We start from the raw sequence: 18401 nt of genomic DNA, 5'->3' as shown, positions 1-18401 counted from the left end.
CGTCCGCCATGAACTGTCCACGCTAGCAGGGGGGGCTGCATGTGGAGCTTGCACGCACGCCTCACCTCGCTTCGTTTCCAATTCAAGAGGCTTGGCGTGCAGCCCACACGCCCCCTGCTAGCGTGGACCAGTTCATGCGGACAGGACGAAGGGCATAAAGTAGTAGAGAATCTAATTATGCCGAAGCCGAAGCTAGGGAACTCAATAGAGGGCCTAATTTGAGAAATTCTGAAACAGTACTAGCTTTATTTGTTTCTCTGAAACTGCGGAAATCATAAAAGAGTATACTCTAGTTTTCTATATAGAAAAGAGCTTATAAAGAATTTTTAGAATCCTTCTACTAGCTCAAGCAAATCCGGAACCGGTCCCATTGAGTCTAGAGATAGGCATATAAGAGTACGGGCATTAAACGGGTTTTTGCAATCAACGCTATAAGGAAATGAAGCTAAAGCTATCGATTTTTTTTTTTTTTTTTTTTTTTTTGAGAAAGCGATTGACCCTACTTGGGGCGACTGCAAGAAAGCGTAGATCTGAAGTTCGCGAAAGTCTTGTGGAAAGGGATGCTGGTTTTCCATTCCACTTCCCTAAAAATGACATGGAGTTAGTTTACCTGGTGGAATACCACCATATTTAGCGGATTTACAGCGCAGGGACCAGAGGATTTGTCAGACGAACAGGAATTTTGGCGCACTTGGCTGGTCCCGCAATTACCCCACATTAAGCGATTGCGATCCCTTTCGTCTTTTGATTCGAAAACGTGGAACTGATGGTCGACGTACGTCGCGCTAAAGGGGCCTTTCCCTCTTATCCGGGGAAAGCGTTTGTCCCGCAACTTGTTATGGAATTTTCACAACCCACAGAAATTTGTTTCGGGGGGAACACGTGCCGACGGTCATCTCTTGGATTGCTGGGGTCGGATTGTGTCTGGCTCGCATTTTTCAGGTTCTGTGCTTGATTTCAGCGTTTTGCCATGGTCAGTTCTAGCTATCGCCCGATTTTGCACCTCTTCATCCCACCACTCATCAATAAATCCTTCGTCTCTCTTTCTTCTGTCCAGAAAACGAGATTGCTGGTACTGCCTGTACTGATTCCCGAACCCGTTTCAACCAAGCCAACTGGACTCCGCACTTACGACTGACCCAAGAGGCTTTGCTCGAGAGCTCCGTGGGTCTCAAACTTCATACTACTTCGTAAGTGTGCGACAGTTTCCAGGGTCCTGTTTGATAGTCATCTGCTTATAATGGAACCACTTAGCAATGCCCTGTAACTATTTCTTTGGCCAGTTTCAACAAATCTCCCTCCGTCCGTTGAATCACGTTCGTGGCTGAGAATTGCACGAGGCACAGCTAATGCAACACTCAATTGATTTGAGTCTACACAACTGTATAGTATAGTAAGGAGGTTACTGTTGCATGGCATATGGGCCCCCCCTACTGCCCTCTGCGTGCCGATCACACGTGTTCAGTGGCTTAGCTCCTGGGCATGTTTCACCACTATATAAGCTCCTCCGGAGGCACCAATTTATGCTTCAGGAGAGAGCGCATTCTGCACCTGCGACAGTTACCAGAGAGGTTCTGTCGGCGATATGTGCGGCGCTGACATGCTGTGGGCTTGGAGATCATTGCTATATTACCCGGCTTGAGCACTGGCCTTGTTACTATCGAGGAGGAGTTGCACGATTGCTTGATGGCCCCGAGATCTAGCAGCTTGAAGAGCATTACCATAGACTCCGCCTTGAGCATGACTTCGGCTTTATTATCGGAGAGGAGCTGTACGGTTGCTTTATTGCCCCTACATACGGCAGCTTGAAGAGCATTGCCGTAGTATCCCCGCCTTGAGCATTGACTTCGGCTTTATTATCGAGGAGGAGGAGCTGTACGGTTGCTTTATTGCCCCCAAATGCGGCAGCTTGAAGAGCGTTGCCGTATCCTCCGGCCTTGAGCATTGACTTCGGCTTTATTATCGAGGAGGAGCTGTACGGTTGCTTGATTGGCCCCCAAATGCGGCCAGCTTGAAGAGCGTTGCCGTATCCTCCGCCTTGAGCATTGACTTCGGCTTTATTATCGAGGAGCAGCCTGTACAATTACTTGATAGCCCCATATGCGGCGGCTTGAAGAGCATTGCCGTATCCTCCGCCTTGAGCATTAACGTCAGCTTTATTATCGAGGAGGAGCTGTACGGTTGCTTTATTGCCCCCAAATGCGGCAGCTTGAAGAGCGTTGCCGTATCCTCCGCCTTGAGCATTGACTTCGGCTTTATTATCGAGGAGGAGCTGTACGGTTGCTTGATTGCCCCCATATGCGGCGGCTTGAAGAGCATTGCCGTATCCTCCGCCTTGAGCATTAACGTCAGCTTTGTTGTCAAGAAGCAGCTGCACTATTGCTCTACTCCCTTTTGCAGCAGCGCCATGTAAAGCGTTTCCAGTTTTTCCGGTCTGTTTGTTGACGTCTGCACCCTTAATAAGTAGCAATCCAACTATTCCTTCATGCCCGTTGGCTGCTGCTCGCTCTAGTGCTGTGCATTTGCTGTTATTTTCTGCTTCAAAAACAGCCCCTGCATCAAGCAGTGCTTTGACGACTTTTGCATGGCCCCAACGAGATGCATGGTGGAGTGCTCGGTTTCCATCACCATCCATTTGTTCAAGATCAGGGGGTGTCAATAGCAAACCCTCTATAACGCTCAAAAGACCCGCACCGGAGGCAATGTGGAGCATGGTTGAAGATTTCTCAGGTTGCCGTTCAGAGTAGTGGTTATCATCAAGGAATTCATAAAATCTGACCCAATGATCCAGCATACTTGGATAGTACTGACTGTAACGTAGAAGATAATCCTGTGGAACCCCTCGTGTCTCAGCCTTTTCGGCGTGTAAGAACCAAGATCTTGCAACATAATCCACGAACGGGAGCTTGGTCTTGAGAGATTTAGCATCAAATTCGTTCGAGTCGGCAATTCTCATGTAATTTGCACAAATAAGCGACAACTGATGATGGCCTTGTCCAATTGGATCTCCAGAAGTCTTGTCGAAGAATCGAAGCCCATCTCGTAGGAAGAAGTCATTGACAGATTGGTGAATGAACTGTACGATCTGATCCTCCCCATGCCGCTTGGATTCTATGAGGCCTCCAGACAAGCTAACGATTCGTCTCACCATCACATCGTATGGTCGCAATTCCGGTTCTGCAAGAGAGGATCCCGGGCCAAGTATCTCTGTTCCTCGTAGACTCATGGCGAAGCACATCTCTGTCACGGTCAAGGGCCGCTCGGCGAGACATACCCATCTCATGAGGCGTATGGCTTCCGGGTAATATTTTTTGTAGATGACTTTCCTTAGGATATGTTTATAGACATCACCCAGCTCTTCAGGAACTTCTTCTAACATTTCTCTGATCTCCCTTAGCGACAGCCCATCATTGTGATATCGAATCGCCATAGCAAGAACAAGTGCGGCCCATTGAAATACTCCATGTGCCCCGCTAACAATGGCATCTTGCAGTTTCGCCAGATATTGTTGCTCAGATTCACTCACACGGAGCCTCCTGTGAAGCTCGTCGCAAACGTAAACCGAGATATCTGCTTGGTTTTCCTCCTCAACGCAGATGTCCCTTCCTTGATTATCAGTTACGACTGGAAAGTGGCGGCATGAGAAGCAAATCGTAGATCGAAGCTTTTTATGAAGCAAGAGGTTGTTCAATTCATGGAAATCCGACACGATCTGGTGACTTGTATTTTGATCGTCGGTCCCATCGCTAGCCTCGTCTAATGCGTCAACAACGATATTGACTGGTTGTATTGTCGCGACGTGCTCAACAGCAGTCATGAAAAAGGCACGGAGCTCGTTAACGTGCCAATTCCAGTCCTTTCCAGGATCTCCTTGACTCCTAGACCTCTCTTGAAAAGCGTGGCGAAATTCGGCCCGAGCAGTGGGCGCGCTCAGCAATAATTGATGCAGGAGGGATCGGTACATTCCAAGCCGACTTTTCTGTAAAATTGTACCACGACCGTGTAAGAAGAAAGAAAGTTGAATAGATTCCTGGTAGAAGGCTTGCTTCTCGAAGTCCCGAAGGAGGAATTCCATCAATGTTGATTTCCCTGAGCCTGGCTTGCCCTTGATCCAGAGGATTCCAGAGCCATCTTCAAGCCAGGTAGTATACGATGGATGGCGAGTGATCCACCCACACGTCTTTACATGGGCCCGTTGTGTATCTTGTCGTCGATAATTCATTTCCGGAAAAGCCAGAGATCTTAGGCAAGCTTCGCAATACATTAGAGATAAATCCAGTTGAAGGAGCTTGTCCAGCTGGGCTTACCAAAATCTTCGGGTCCCGCTGTCCTGTCAAGTACGAGAGCATCTTTGCGTCCGTGATGACGCAGACTCGGTTCTGCTAACGATTAGAAGATGTCACTCCACTACACCTTAAGGAAGCGGGATGGTACTATTTATAGATCTATGCTGAAGTCTCTTTTCTATTACAGTCATAGCCTGCTCTGCAAACCTTCGTAGTTCATCTCGTGCCTTGATATAGCCGTCTTGATCAAACTGGGAAAATTTCACCATATCGCTATGATCCGCGTCAATAGACACTTTGAAATCATCCGAAGTTTCCCATGGGCGACCGAAGGTTGCTGACGCAGGATTGACGAGCAACTTCTTCGGACCAGCACGTGTCCACTTCTTTGTAACTGGGTCCTGGTTTTATTAGTATATCGATTACAGACGACACCAATATCCGACCTACCTCAATGACGGTAGACGTCTTCCTCGTTTCAAAGAACTGGATGATTTTTGAGTCTTTGAAGTCCAAAGCTCTACAGAAATCTTCGTGTTGGCGGTGCCGTAGTCGATGGCCCACCTCTTGGTCGAGCAGGGACAAATCGTATCGTTGAGGTTTGTCTCCGACCATCGCCGCCAATGCTTCGGTATCCATGCCTTGGCTGGGCACGCCGAAAAACAAGGCTCCATAGACTGAAATCAGATTGTAATTGTCGTCATCATCAGAACTCTCCTTCATCCGTATAAGTGCCTTCGACAGTTAGCAAGAAACAATATTTGTTCATGATAAACCTACATGTTTGAGGACTATGCCACCAAGGCTGTGAGCAATGAACACCAGGGGTACTGGAGGACCGGTCTTCGTGGTCAGCGACGGCATGCAGGCGAATCGAGTGCTCCTACCTTGTTTTGACCCCGCCTGTTCCTAAGCAGCCGCCTAAGGGTATCTGCGTAATCATCAACCCCACTGATCGATTCGGCCGTGGTCAAATCACATGCGTATCCGTATATGAATACCCGTAATCGAGGAAGGTCCTTGGCCAGGGAATCTCGAAGCCACATGTAAGTATCATTATGGGCTTTGAATCCTCCAAGCGCATGACTTCCCCAGCCATGTATAGCAATACAGCTGTGACTATAGATCAGCAAACGTTCTCAATTTACACCGAGCAACGTACTCAATCAAATGTTCCTCGTCATTAGCAAGCGGGGAAACAGGTGTAAAACCCTTAAAGTGTGTATCAATGCACACAGTGTCGGTTTGTGTAGACAATGGATGAACAATGTTCACCTTCCATTCTGTTGTCTTGCCGCAGACATCATCAACCCCAACTGAGTATAGCCCGGAAGGAGTGTCGCTGAATGTGATCGTTGCGGTTCTCTGCTGCGACCAGTCCGAACCGAAGGAGTGGATGGTCAATGTTGTATGTGATTCGAGCCGAAGACTGATACGAAGAGCGTCGTGGAAGGAGGTTGCGTTGTAGGTATTCGGTATTGGGCTCACTCGATATGTAGTCCATTGTGACTTGTTGGAATCAGCGGTCGGCTCCAAGGACTCTAGCGGAGCGTCGTTCCTTGTTCCAGTGCGTCGTTTCTTCGCTGGTCTCTGAGAGGCCGTCAGTAGGTGTCAAGGACATGGAAGCTGGACTGCTCGCCTGAACGGTGTCATGTTTGGTTGCGTCTGGCTGGCGAGACGATCTCGGCCTTCTGGATACCATGCTGCACCGTCCTACAACTGCTGCAAAGTGGTTCAGAAATTCGTGTTCGATAATGTGTTAGGCGGAGGAAATCTGCTGCCAGCGTAGCCTAGCGCAGCCTCACTTAGAATTTATGAGGCTGTCGCGCGGTTTCTATCCCTTCGTCCGCCATGAACTGTCCACGCTAGCAGGGGGGGTGTGGCTGCACGCAAGCCTCACCTCGCTTCGTTCCAATTCAAGAGGCTTGCGTGCAGCCACACGCCCCCTGCTAGCGTGGACAGTTCATGGCGGACGAAGGGATAAAGTACTAGAAATCTAATTATCCGAACCGGAAGCTAGGGAACTAAATAGAGGGCCTATTTGAGATTCTAGAATAGTATAGCTATTTGTTTCTCCTGAAACTGCCGGAAATCATAAAAGTATATCTAGTTTTCTATATAGAAAAGCTATAAAAGAATTTTTAGAATCCTTTACTAGCTCAAGCAAATCCGGAACCGCTCCCATTAGTACTAGAAGATAGCAAATAAGAGTACGGCATTAAACGGGTTATTGCAATCAAGCTAGTAAGGAATAAGCTAAAGTATAGAATCCAGTGAGTTAGTCAGAATAAGAATCAAGAGTGGTATCTAGCTTTAGTACTAAGCAATAGCCCCCTGGTTTTATAGAGTTTCTATAATAATAATAATAATATACCAGGACCTCTATAAAACCTGTAATACTGGCTAGACTATGCAAAAAATGATACTCGTCCAGAACCATACGGAAATGACAATAAACCCTTCTAAGTCACGTGTCAAAGACGCCGGCCTTTCGCACGTGACGTCCACATCCGAGATGCTAGTTCACTTTGGGAAGGAGAATGGTATGAAATTGGATGGATTAACGGCTTTTACAAAGCTTGGGGACGAGCTTATTCTAAAGGGGGGGTAATGTCACGATTCCCAGATGCCCAGTATCTGAGATGCCTGGCTGGCCAGATACCAGCCTCCTAGACGTACGTGACGTGGCCGCCTCGCTAAGGAAGTATGCTTGGAATGTACTGGAGATATTTAGAAGGCTAAGCCCCTTCGGGACTAGCGCACTGTAGGGTGCATATACTCCCTCGCAGCCTTCTGTATTCTAGTTTTCCCTTCCTTAGCTTTGAATCGTCTTTGTAAGGGACCTTCTACCTTGCTTTCCAAGCCCTGAATGCCGTACCCGTGACAGCTAGATTCTAATTAAATTTAATTAAGTTCGAATTCGAATTAGCTTTTATTAAGAAATTCTAATTAAAATTAATTAAATTTGGTTTAATTAAAAAATTAATTATAATTGAATTTTAATTAGATTTTATAATTAGAATTTAAGCTCGGATTTTATTTTTCTAACTAAATAGCTGTTGCATGGCAACTATATGCTAGTAGTCACGTGCTGGCTCACGTGACTATACTCATGTATTTCAGCTTTGGCCACCCGTACCACACCTCCTTTCTAGCAGATCGATCTATATATATTATTATTATAATATAATAACAACGTTTTATTATAATAATAACTTTCAAATTCTTATTATTTCCAGTTTATTATATTATATATTAGTTCTCTTTATATTAAATTATTTGTTATTAAAATTATTCTTTTTATAATAGTAAAATATATTTCCTTATAATAAGATTAGTAAAAAGAGTTAATGTAGGATCCCGAGAATTAATAAACGGGTACCTCACAGGCATATTCAATCCTGATAGAGCTCATTTAATTTTTCACAAGGTCTGCGTTACAACTTAGCTTTCCTTCAGTGCTATAAGTTGAAGAGCCGTAGGATAAGAGAAGGAAGGAACGTCCATATCCCTCTGACTTTTAGGAAAACACAATGATGTTCCTCTCGGTCCCGTTCCAACTCGAGCACCCCACATCTCGGGTGTGGCGTACGCCACCTGACGCCATCGATGCCGGCACCCTCAAGCAACGACCCCAGGCTTCTTGTCGACAGCACCAAATCGCTTTACTAAAACCAGCAATATTCTGTAGAGTGGAGTATGAAACCCACCAGACCCATTACCTTTCTTTAGTCATCTTCCGCGGATTTTACTCTCTTCTATCGTAAGAACCGGACGAAACCCCCTCGCTCACGTGCAAGCGATCGGCAACCACAGCCTTCAAAACCTGTTTCCTTGCACCCTCCTCACAGATTACGATTCATCGCATCCCTCTCCTGAAACGTACCTATCATCATCCCTCCCCCAACAAGCCCCTTCTATGACGTCTTTCCCATGTGGCTGTGCCCACGCAACCATTGGCCCGCTGAGCCAGGTAATCCCAGAATGCGTGAAAAGCAGGAATTGACAGGCATGCACTATGGAGGAAACAGGGCATTGTGTTAGTGACGAGCTCCTGGGCGGCTCCTTTAATATGCTAAGAGTCCCGTACTTGCTTGAGACTTCACACACCAACGGCGTTTCTGGAGATTTTGGATTTTGAATTACATATTTCACTTCACTCAACACATAGGCGAGTAGAAGGAAACTCGAACTCTACCACAGCGCTTCAGAAGACGGTTCGTGCCCTCTTCCCCCCTCAATTCTCTCTTTCCCCATCCCCGTCCCGCCAATTAACCATGGCTGACCCAAATTCAGAGCAAAACCCCATCTCAAAAATGGCGGCCGAAACCCAAACCCAACAACAGGTAGCAACGCAGCAAACCATCCCGCTCCCAACGCAGGAACAACAAGTGGCACAAGGACATTATGGCACCGGACCAGGCCAGGTGCCACCGCGCGCTGAGGGGTACAGACCGGCTGCGATAAGGGAGAGCAGGATCAAGGATCGCCCTTATAAACCGATGAATGATAGTTTGAGCATCAAAATTGAGTTAGATTTGGAAGTTGAGGTATGTTGTGCTTTTACAATTTGAGGTGGAGGACAGAAAATTGATAGGATTTCGAGCTGACTGATGAATAGGTTGATCTTTATGCGAGAGTCAAGGGTGATGTTATGATTGGGTTGTTGTGAGCGGGGGAGTGGGAATGGGAGGGAAGAGCGTGGATCTTGTACGATCTGACGGCATTGGAGTGTGAGGGTGACGAGCGGAATTGTTCAGCGGTGGTAGTAGTGGCTGTGGCTGTGATGCACCGGAGCCAAATGGTTTCAACTTTCTCATTCTAGGCACAGTTGTGGGGATTGGATCGAGCATGTATTATGTTTGTATGGATGACTACCACAAGGAGATCAGGACTACACAATATCCAGATGCTCGCGTCCCTTGGCTCATAAATCGTAATGGTCGTATAATTTGCGGCAGTCATCTACCTGTCTGCTGCAGGGTCATCCGAACGCCGACCTAGCCAAATGCCAATATCCTACACATCTAACATACTCCGTATCTGCTGCGGCCTCGCTCCTAAAGTTAGCCCGCTCGCCGCGCTATCATTACTGCCACTCCTATCATTCACTCCATTTCCCGTAGTCGGACCGGCTCTCGTTGAAGTATTCGCGGCAGTCCTCCCCCTTCCTGGTTCTGGGTGATCCGTAAACCTCTCTTGGGTTTCCTCCATGCCAGTGTGTGCTGGAAATAGCAAGTTTGCAGCCGCCCGAAGGCTCGTAATATCCGGCGCAGGTTTGTTGCTATCTCTCCCCTTAGACGCCGGCATATTTCCCATTTCGATACTCCTCTCTAAATTCCTCGTCGTTGCTCGTCCCCCTCCAATTTCTGATACGTTCCTTGCAATAGAGTCTTGTACATTCATCGGTCTGTTATCAACGTTTAGTCTTGACCACCAATGCGGCTTCTTTGTAATTCCCATCTCTTGGTCAATCTCGGCACCCCGGACACGACGTTGGCGTATCAGTTCCCTGTCATCATTTGGAGCAATGTAGCCATATGTCTCTTGGACGACAATAATCATTGCGATCGGACCCCATCCAAGACCGTACATGAAGCCTAAGTTGGTGTCGATTTTCAGGGGCGATATCGAAAATTCAAAAGCGCAGGCAGCCTCGTATCCAATCATGACTAAGGCGAGAGGCATGGTCAGAAGGAATCTTGGTGGCATGTATTTGATGAGACCAAAGGCCCGGTTGAAAATTCCCCGATTTCGAGCCTTGTAGTGCTTAATCGAATGCCAGAGTGAAAAGACGGTTGTAAGCCAGCTGCCGAATAGGAAGAAGGCTGCTACTTTGAATCGGAGATCTGTTGCTGCTGGTTCAGCGTGTTGTTTTGTTTGTTCGGGGTCTCGTTGCAGTTCAATAGCTCCCCAAGGGCGTGGAATAACCATAAAGAAATTCTGCGTATGTTAGCATTGCGGAGAGGGCAGAGAAGGCACATACCATCCAAGCAAAGAAATAAAACACCAACGGTATCCAGAATTCAACCTTGCTTCGGCGATCATCCTGCCTGAGCGAAAAGGGGTCCGGGTCCACCAATTGTCTTTCCTGCCAACTTCCCCAGTGCCGAACACTTTCCCATACAATACACATCGTGGTCGACAGCATAAGGAACCAGAAGAAGTTGTTCAGCACTATCGGTAACTCCGGCAGATAATATCGATCGACGTCCACCCCGCTAATAGCACTTATGATCCCAAACGCAGCAACTACCAACATCCAATACCACTGCCACCTCCTTCCAATCGCGTGGAATCGTTTCTCTCTGGGTAGGAATAGCCTCCCGTGTTTTCGCAGATTGATAAACGTGAACATGATGCTCAAACCGAAGAAGCACGCGAAGAAGAGTCCAATCTTCGACCGAGTGTGCATCGGGTTGATCGGGGAGTAGCATGATGTTTCGTTGAGGAAGGTTCCGTTCTGGAGGAGATGCGGGGTATATGGTTCGAAGGCGAGGAAGCAGTACGAGCCATTTGAGAAAGTGCCATTAGAGTAATACGTGAAGTTCCAGTGCTTCAATGTCGTAAGATTGAAATGCACGCCTGCAATGAGGGTATCGCTAGAATTGTCTCCTAGGGGGAAGACCTCTCTGATGTTGACGAGACCCATGTTGACGGCGCCAGTGGGATCGGAAAATTCGCGATCGAGTGTGGATTCAGCTGCAGGCCTGCATTTCGAAATGATGCGCCGCTTCGCCACTTCAAAAAGGATACAGGTGAAGCTTGAAATATGCTGAGAGAAACAGATAGGTGCAGTGGTTTTGGAAGCTGGGGAGGAGGATATGCAAAGCCACCAAGCGGATGCGCTAAATTTTGATAGGCTGGCAAGCCACCCGCAGGCTCCGGACTGCAACATCATGACCATCTATTATACCTCTCAGATGTGGGGAGGAGAAAGTTGGTGAAGTAAATGTGGTAGAGAAGAAGAGAAAGAAAAGAGAAAAACATAATTTTTGTGACATCCCATTGCAAAGAAAATTGGTGATTGAGGCCACTCCAAACGATGACGACTGGCTGCTATCGATAAGAAGGTGCCGCGAAGCGATCCGGGCTTCGAAACAGAACAACATGCGAAAGTTCCACAGCTTCGCCTCACCATGTTAGGGAGCACAATTGAGGAGTTGACCACAACAAGTAGAACAGCACTCAATGGCCAGAGCTGGAGACATCCCCGATCCGCCACGATGACCGCAGAAGAAGAGGACACATCCTACATCGACTACGAAACCTTCCTCTCTCCCTCATTCTCCCCCTCAGCTTTCGCCAACAGCCTCGTCCGAACGACGAACAACGACACCGACACTCCGCTTGACCTCTCGACTCCCTTAAGCCGTGTCCTTTTTGACTCCCAAGAAATCAACACCCACATAGACACACTGACCACGAAGAGCGCGCTCCCTCTTCTCTCCCACACACAAGAACAAACCGCTGCCAGCGCGCGAATAGTCCAAGAAATAGACTCGCAGGTTGCGAGCTTGAACGAGGGGTATAAGCGACTGGAGAAGGAAGTGTTGGTCCGGTACGAGACAGCAAAAGAGGTACAAGCTGTTGCAAGTCGATTATGGGAGACGGTGAGGTTAGGGCGGTCAGTGGGAAGATGTCTGCAATTGGGACGGCAGCTTGAGATACAGCTGGCTGAGGTTGCGGCGACGGGGAATGTGGTGAAGACACAGGGGCAGAAGGAAGATCACAGGGCATTGGTGCGATGCTCAAATACATTGCTAAGTTTACGAGAATTATTCTCGAAGAGAGGAGAGGGCGAAGAGGGGTATGGTCTCGATCGCGTGGATGTCGTGCGGACGCTGCAGACTTCGGTTCTCGCCCCTGCTGATAGGACAGTTCTCACAAAATCTCAGCAGATTGTTCGAGAGTTCTCGATGAGTAGTTTGTCCACGGGGACAAATACCACGACCTTCGCGCAAACGGCAGACACGAAATCGAGGACGACTTCCGCCCTGCTGTCATTGTATTTGCTCTCGCCCATGCCGGATCCAACAAAGAAGAAGACCGAGAAATGGGAGCCAGAGCTCTTAATAAATGCGCTCCAAGATTACCTCCAAACAGCACTTACCTCCTCCCTCGCATCGCTCTCTCGTGCTCTCGCCACGCTACCCACACTCGATCGAACACTACTCGAAGTCTCCGCTCGATGTCAGAATATACTCGCACTAGAGTCCCTCCTATCATCCACCGCGCCACCTCCGCATCCTACCATCCCTGAATCGATTAAGCCACCAGCCAATTTCCTGCTCCCACTTCTTTCGAGCCTCGAAACTGGATCACTTGCATCATACTTCTGGCGAACCCTGGCAGGGCATCTCAGTACGAAGGTCATGGAAATCGTCAATAAGGGAGGCGTTAGCGCAAGAACTTTGAGGAGTAATAAGAACAGCGTGAGGGATGCTATCAAGGAGTGTGTAGTCAGAGGAAGTCAACCGCCTGCCGGAATTGGAGGTGTCAAATCAAAGGGAGACAACACTGAGAAGACCTGGGAGAGAGAGGTGGCGGTTATGGTTGGAAGCGTGGTGGGTGCTTTAGGGAGGTGAAGACGTTGCTCTGCGAGCCTTTCCTGACTGCATACTCCTGGCAGTTATTGGTGTCGATATTGCCTATGCTCCGATTTCATGCCGTGGTGTACGGCTGAGCTACGAATATCCGCATGAAATCATCTCACAAACATCTACGGCCGAGTCAATAACACATACCAGAAAGATCGTACTTGACACCATATCAGGCAAAGGGTCCATGGCGGATTCTACAACAAATTCCATTCTTCTTGTGACGCAGAATTCATACTGGGAGAATTCATCTGGTTGGTCAGGCCGATCGCAGAACATGTGCACTGAAGACCCCTATAAATAAGCGAGGGTACCTCAACAGCCAAGGCATCGCCACAAGGCACTTGTCCGAGTGCTACTTGCAATTGCCAGCCCTTTCTCCCAAGACAATGTCTGCTCCGGGTTGGAAAATGATTTCAGCAGTTCATCCCGTAGACAAATCCTCGGCCCACCATTGCGCATGTGCGCACGCGCCCAATGCACCCCTCATCCGTTGCCCCACCAACATTGTCAACAACGAACATCCCAAAGAAATCTCACGAACGATTTCTAGCGAACCTATCTCCCCACAAATACTCTATTTCGCCCCCTCACGAATTTCTACAGTCCTCTCTCAACGCCATCATGGCAACACCTCACCTCTCCTCCCCCTCGAAACCATCCACGCCAGCGATATGCACACCCGCACCACCCCCCAAACACCCGGGCCTACGCCTCGCGGACTTCTTCGACGCCATGTTCAAAACCATAACCGCAATCAGCACCCTCGGCGCCTCAATAACCTTCACGAAAGTTGTTTCCAACCCGACGGAACCATGGGTCTACCACGGCATCTCCGGCGACGACATCCAATACTATATAGCCGACGCATTCGTGTGCTTCGCACTCAGCCTCTTCCTCACCACGCTTGCTGCGTCCGCACTTAGCTATTGGCGTCCTCAAGCGATTCGATATTTCGGCACAGAGGACAGCCATCATCGGCGGATCGTGGCGTGGTGGGCGACGCTGGTGAGCACTGTGCTCGTTGGGCTGACGGTCACTGCATTCATATTCCTGGGTCTTGTGGTAGCGGGCCTTGTTGGTACTGCAGGCTGGCTTTCGTTGGCGTTGACAGGTTTGATGGCCGTCGTAGTGCTAGGTGTCATCGTGTGGCAGAGTCCGATTGGAAGTCCTCCACCTCACGCCCATCCTCGGCCCAGGCATAAGCTGCACAAACCAATACCTAGGTATGAGGGTGGATATGGCAGCAGGTACGGCAGTTATCATTCTAGTGAGGGGAGCATGCCTGATGACCAATTTGTGGTCGGCGAGTATATCAGCGAGGAGAAGATTGACGTTTTCTCGGATGCTGGGGGACATGTGCAGGGTTATCGGAGGCAGGAGGAGGAATTTGGACTTGAGGAGGAGATTGGGAGGAATACGTATGTGGATGGCAGTGGGTATAGGGACTCCAGGCCGTATGTGGAAGAGCCGTTGAGTAGGAGCAGTACGATTGCACGGCCGACAACTGCGGCTGTGCCGCCATATACGGAGGATCTGAGGAGGATGAGGCAGATTAGGGCTTCGGAAGAGTATGATGGGCGGTATGGGAATTAAGTGTGGTTGGACCACGGAGTGTGGTGATTTTCATATAATTGCATGTACAGGCGTAGGCGTATATAGGGTAAAAGGGGAATATTATGAGCACACTTTTATCTTTACTGGGCCCCATAATGAGTCCTTTCTCCTTGCTTCTCTTCCTCCTCTCCTGCTGGAAGCCGGCCTCGGTGAATCGTTCCGCCAGTAAGCCGCAAGCATAACTTTAATTCCATATCTCACAGCGGAAACTTTCATGCCTACCATCGCTCAAACCCTCGCAAATGCTGCATCAATCTCCTTCTGATACTTCTGCAATATATTCTTCCTCTGCAACTTTTGCGCTGGCGTGACAAGATTCTGAAAATTATTAGCGCGCCTGTCCCCAGAGCTGAAGTTATCTATGTGCTCACATTCTGTGGAGTCCACTCCTCTTCCGCAAGTATTACATGATCTATTGTCTCCATCGATGCCAGTCCACCAGCTCTACCTTTCGACTGCAGCTCCTTGAGCAGGACGTTTTGCATCTTCTTACTCTCATACAGCGCTGATCGTTCTTCAGCAATACCGTTATCCTTTGCTAACTGAAGCAGAGCAGGCTCTGCCGGGACAATAATTGCAATAGGCTTGACTTGGTTGGGTGAGGCGTAGACACAGATATTTGCTACAACAGCAGCAGTTCGATAGATCGATTCGAGCTGATCAACATTAGCAATGAAAGCTCTCCGTCTCATTCATGAGAACTCACCTTCTCAAGAGCAATATACTCTCCATTCAGCGTCTTCACCAAATTCTTCGTCCGATCAATAATCCGCAAGTGGAAGTTCTCATCCCACTCCCCCACGTCCCCCGTCTTAAACCATCCATCCTCCGTAATCGCAGCCCTCGTCTCCTCAGGGTCGTTGTAGTATTCCTCAAATACAGTCGGACCACGAACCCATACTTCGCCTTGATTATTCTTTGCAAGGTAGCCGGCCTCGGCGTAGTCAACGAGCTTCACTTCCACCGTTGGGGGCAAGCCTCCGATTGCATCGACTGTCCATTGCAGCGGGTCGCAGAGCGCGGTCATGGATGTGGTTTCGGTGAGGCCGTAGCCGTTGATTTGGAGGCAGACGACCATGGAGATGAAATGTTGCGTCTCTTTTGAAATCGGACCACCGCCTGTGACGCACAATTTTAGTCTACCACCCGTTGCCTCGCGAACCTTATGAAAGATGAGGCTATCCAAGATGCTGGCTCCGGGGATGTGATGCGAGAGGAGGAAACTCTTGAGTGAAAGAGCGCCCCAAAACATGTTCTTGATAATGGCGTTGCTGCCGTTGACCCTGTTCGAAACGCCTTTCCGAACGTTTTCCCCTATTCCCAGAACCTAGTCAGCATACTTCTTCGGGCATTTCTGCGCGCAGAATGTTCTAGTTCCTCTTGGACATTGGTAGTAGAATGTCCGAAGCGCCGCGGCGAATTGCTCCACCCGCCGGAGGAATCAATACTCTGAGAAGTTAAGACTTACAGACTGCTGGCACGCCGGCCATGATTGTCGGTTGTAGCTCGCGCAGGTCGCCTTTGCAGTTGCGAACTGAGAGGTCGGTTAGTGACTTGGGGCTGCCATAGCCCATTGGTGCGCCCCAGAATAGACAGCAGTTTTCTAGAGCGTACTCGATGACGTGAGCAAGGGGGAGGTAGGCCAGGTAACTGATGACACATCAGATATACGGTAGATTGCCTATGGAACATGGAGGATGAGCTTACACGTCATCTGGGCCGCACATATTGTGAATTGCAAGGCTGCCACCAGCGACTAAGGAATGTTAGAACACCGCAGCTTATCATGGAATGGACTCTTCTTACTCGATCCAACGACGGCTCTATGTTTAATTGTTACTCCCTTTGGCGCACCAATAGATCCAGATGTATACATGATACAGCAAGTGTCTTCTGGCCTGGGGGGAACTGGATCTATTGGGTTTTCTGCACCGGACTTCCTCAACTCCTCAAAACTGATAATTTTGAGCCTAGGATGTGTCTCAAGAAGTACATCCAAGTCTTCTTTAACGAGGTCCTCATCCTTGTCGTAAACGATAACCTCGAGATAGTCCGCCTTCTGGAGTGGTTTGATCAGTGTCTTCAGAAGATACGCGTCGAGAAACATCAATTTGGCACGCGTTGCTTCCAACGAAGACGTCAAGCCCTCTTCTCCTAACGTATCATATGCAGTAACAATTGGCATTGACTGAGATGCTGCTCCATGAGCCATTGCAAGCCAATGCATGCTGGGCGAAATCAGCCCAAACTCAACCATCGATCTGACATCAACCACTTACCTAGTAGCTGCATACACGTGCACTTTATCACCCTTCGTGAGTCCAGATTTCCGGAATCCAGCACCAACTTGCAAAGCAAGCTCGACATACTCGCTGAACGTGGTCCAAGAATACGGGCCCATCTCAAAATAAGTCCATTCTTTCTCCTCTTCTCTCTCCTTTCCGTCTACCATCTTCTTGATTTTCTTCGTCTCGATGTGCTTCTTGAGCAATGGACGCGTCCCGAGTGCATTCTCGTTACCGAATTTCTGACCAGCGCGAACGAGCACATCGTAGAGAGTGTGACATCCTTCTTCGGGGATTGAGACAAAGCCATTGACTGCTTTGGGGTGTCGACGGGGAATGGTTTCACCGTCAACTGCTGAGGCGCTGACGGTAGGGAGGGTGAACGGCGGCTTGGCCGTCATTTGCGGGACAGGGAGGTATTTCTTGTAATCCATCGTGGCGACTGATAGCCAAAAGGAGAAATGTTGGTTATGTACAAAGAGGATGATGTGGTTTAAAATGACGCACGGATTTCTCGGCATGAAGTGTCAAACAAGCGCGATGTCAGCATGTCAGACAAGACGCGCGGTGCCAGATAATATTAATAAGCCAGTGTTTAGGGGCTCCGAGCGGATCGTGGTTTTTAGCGGGGCTGGCTGATAGGGGGTGATAAGCCTATATTTTAGCGACTACCCCCTATAAAACTCGCTTAAAATAGAGGTAAACTTACCCGCCCGCTGGTCGACGAAGACTCCCCTGAAAATTTGATCACTCTGTCCAACTCACTTCTCTCACCTTCAAATCCCAACTACTGTATGTATGTACGGGCCATAATGGCCTCTAGGTAAACCCTTCTTTGCCACAGCACAAAAATGAGCATTTAAGGTGTGGCAGAGTGGGCAAGGTGCCGCTGTGAATGTATATCAGCTTGGATGTCAACCGAAGTGGGGCAAGGAAAGATTTCTAAAAGCATAGACAATGAGATTCAAGCTGTGCAGGACCTGGAAAAGGCCAACACTACTGTCTTTGAGATGTTAGCTTCCTCCAAGTACAGCTGAGCAGGTTTCTAGAACGCGCCAGGTTAGATCTTAAGGATGCTTTCATCCTCTAATTCCACACCACTTGCCTCTTGTTAGGATTTCGAATCTCTCCCTCGCCTAATTCTACTTGACATTTATGCTTATTCAATCTACGAATTCCCCTGCAAGATAGCTGCCTGTTCCTTAGCCTTCGCACTATCCACAAAGTCAACCATCTTCGTGATCCCCGTGCCAGTCTCATAAAACTCAAGACTGAGCACATCAGTCTGCCCATAAGGTCCTTCTCCAGCGTTCAAATCTGCTTTATTGCTCGCAAAAATCATCACTTTGTTGGCAACGGGATCTTCAATGACATCAGGGACGGTCACTTTGAGGCCATGGCGTGACGAACATTTTATGGTATGCTTCATTGTTGTAAGGCTTGTGACCCAAGATTTCTGCTATAAGAGATGAGTGAGGGAAGAGGTAACAGAGAGGTGCAGAAATACGGGGAATAATGAGATGAATGCAATCATCAGTTCGAAAACTCATGTTAATGTCTATATTCCAGCTTCGTGGGCGTCTATGATTGCTTGAGCAGTCTTGCGCGTGTTG

At 48.5% G+C, this 18401-nt stretch overlaps 8 protein-coding genes across 8 annotated transcripts; 3 read left to right on the top strand and 5 right to left on the bottom strand.

The window, feature by feature from the left end:
* Positions 1-1275: 1275 nt before the first annotated feature.
* On the bottom strand, positions 1276-2455 carry K444DRAFT_689162 (uncharacterized protein). The gene is made up of 2 exons (XM_024887730.1): positions 2088-2455; positions 1276-2010 (listed from the first exon to the last, which is right to left on the bottom strand). The coding sequence occupies exons 1-2, from the start codon at positions 2341-2343 to the stop codon at positions 1718-1720; spliced, it is 549 nt and encodes a 182-aa protein (XP_024743788.1). The 5' UTR covers positions 2344-2455; the 3' UTR covers positions 1276-1717.
* K444DRAFT_510521 (ankyrin) lies at positions 2441-4222 on the bottom strand (the record flags this gene model as incomplete). The annotated part of the gene is made up of 1 exon (XM_024873441.1): positions 2441-4222. A coding segment is annotated over one exon (1782 nt), but the record flags the coding sequence as incomplete, so codon positions are not given.
* Positions 4223-4414: 192 nt separating this feature from the next.
* Positions 4415-6095, bottom strand: K444DRAFT_689148 (uncharacterized protein; the record flags this gene model as incomplete). The annotated part of the gene is made up of 6 exons (XM_024887729.1): positions 5926-6095; positions 5449-5876; positions 5185-5399; positions 5067-5116; positions 4733-5021; positions 4415-4680 (listed from the first exon to the last, which is right to left on the bottom strand). Exons 1-6 carry the CDS (start codon positions 5986-5988, stop codon positions 4415-4417), a joined length of 1311 nt encoding a protein of 436 aa, XP_024743786.1. The 5' UTR covers positions 5989-6095.
* Positions 6096-8563: 2468 nt separating this feature from the next.
* Positions 8564-8958, top strand: K444DRAFT_623141 (uncharacterized protein; the record flags this gene model as incomplete). Its single annotated transcript, XM_024882242.1, has 2 exons — positions 8564-8836; positions 8908-8958. The coding sequence occupies 2 exons, from the start codon at positions 8564-8566 to the stop codon at positions 8956-8958; spliced, it is 324 nt and encodes a 107-aa protein (XP_024743785.1).
* A 347-nt stretch (positions 8959-9305) lies between these two features.
* On the bottom strand, positions 9306-10938 carry K444DRAFT_515106 (uncharacterized protein; the record flags this gene model as incomplete). The annotated part of the gene is made up of 2 exons (XM_024873568.1): positions 9306-10229; positions 10273-10938. 2 exons carry the CDS (start codon positions 10936-10938, stop codon positions 9306-9308), a joined length of 1590 nt encoding a protein of 529 aa, XP_024743784.1.
* A 574-nt stretch (positions 10939-11512) lies between these two features.
* K444DRAFT_516465 (uncharacterized protein) lies at positions 11513-12874 on the top strand (the record flags this gene model as incomplete). Its single annotated transcript, XM_024873687.1, has 1 exon — positions 11513-12874. The coding sequence occupies one exon, from the start codon at positions 11513-11515 to the stop codon at positions 12872-12874; it is 1362 nt and encodes a 453-aa protein (XP_024743783.1).
* A 696-nt stretch (positions 12875-13570) lies between these two features.
* K444DRAFT_480331 (uncharacterized protein) lies at positions 13571-14065 on the top strand (the record flags this gene model as incomplete). Its single annotated transcript, XM_024872987.1, has 1 exon — positions 13571-14065. A coding segment is annotated over one exon (495 nt), but the record flags the coding sequence as incomplete, so codon positions are not given.
* A 666-nt stretch (positions 14066-14731) lies between these two features.
* K444DRAFT_516186 (long-chain-fatty-acid-CoA ligase-like protein) lies at positions 14732-17222 on the bottom strand (the record flags this gene model as incomplete). Its single annotated transcript, XM_024873662.1, has 7 exons — positions 14732-14821; positions 14875-15159; positions 15210-15817; positions 15972-16153; positions 16211-16259; positions 16310-16731; positions 16783-17222. The coding sequence occupies 7 exons, from the start codon at positions 17220-17222 to the stop codon at positions 14732-14734; spliced, it is 2076 nt and encodes a 691-aa protein (XP_024743781.1).
* Between the last annotated feature and the right edge of the window lie 1179 nt (positions 17223-18401).

The sequence above is a fragment of the Hyaloscypha bicolor genome, assembly GCF_002865645.1.
Source record: "Hyaloscypha bicolor E unplaced genomic scaffold K444scaffold_10, whole genome shotgun sequence".
Classification (NCBI taxonomy): domain Eukaryota; kingdom Fungi; phylum Ascomycota; class Leotiomycetes; order Helotiales; family Hyaloscyphaceae; genus Hyaloscypha; species Hyaloscypha bicolor.
This window is presented reverse-complemented; position numbering and strand designations above follow the sequence as displayed.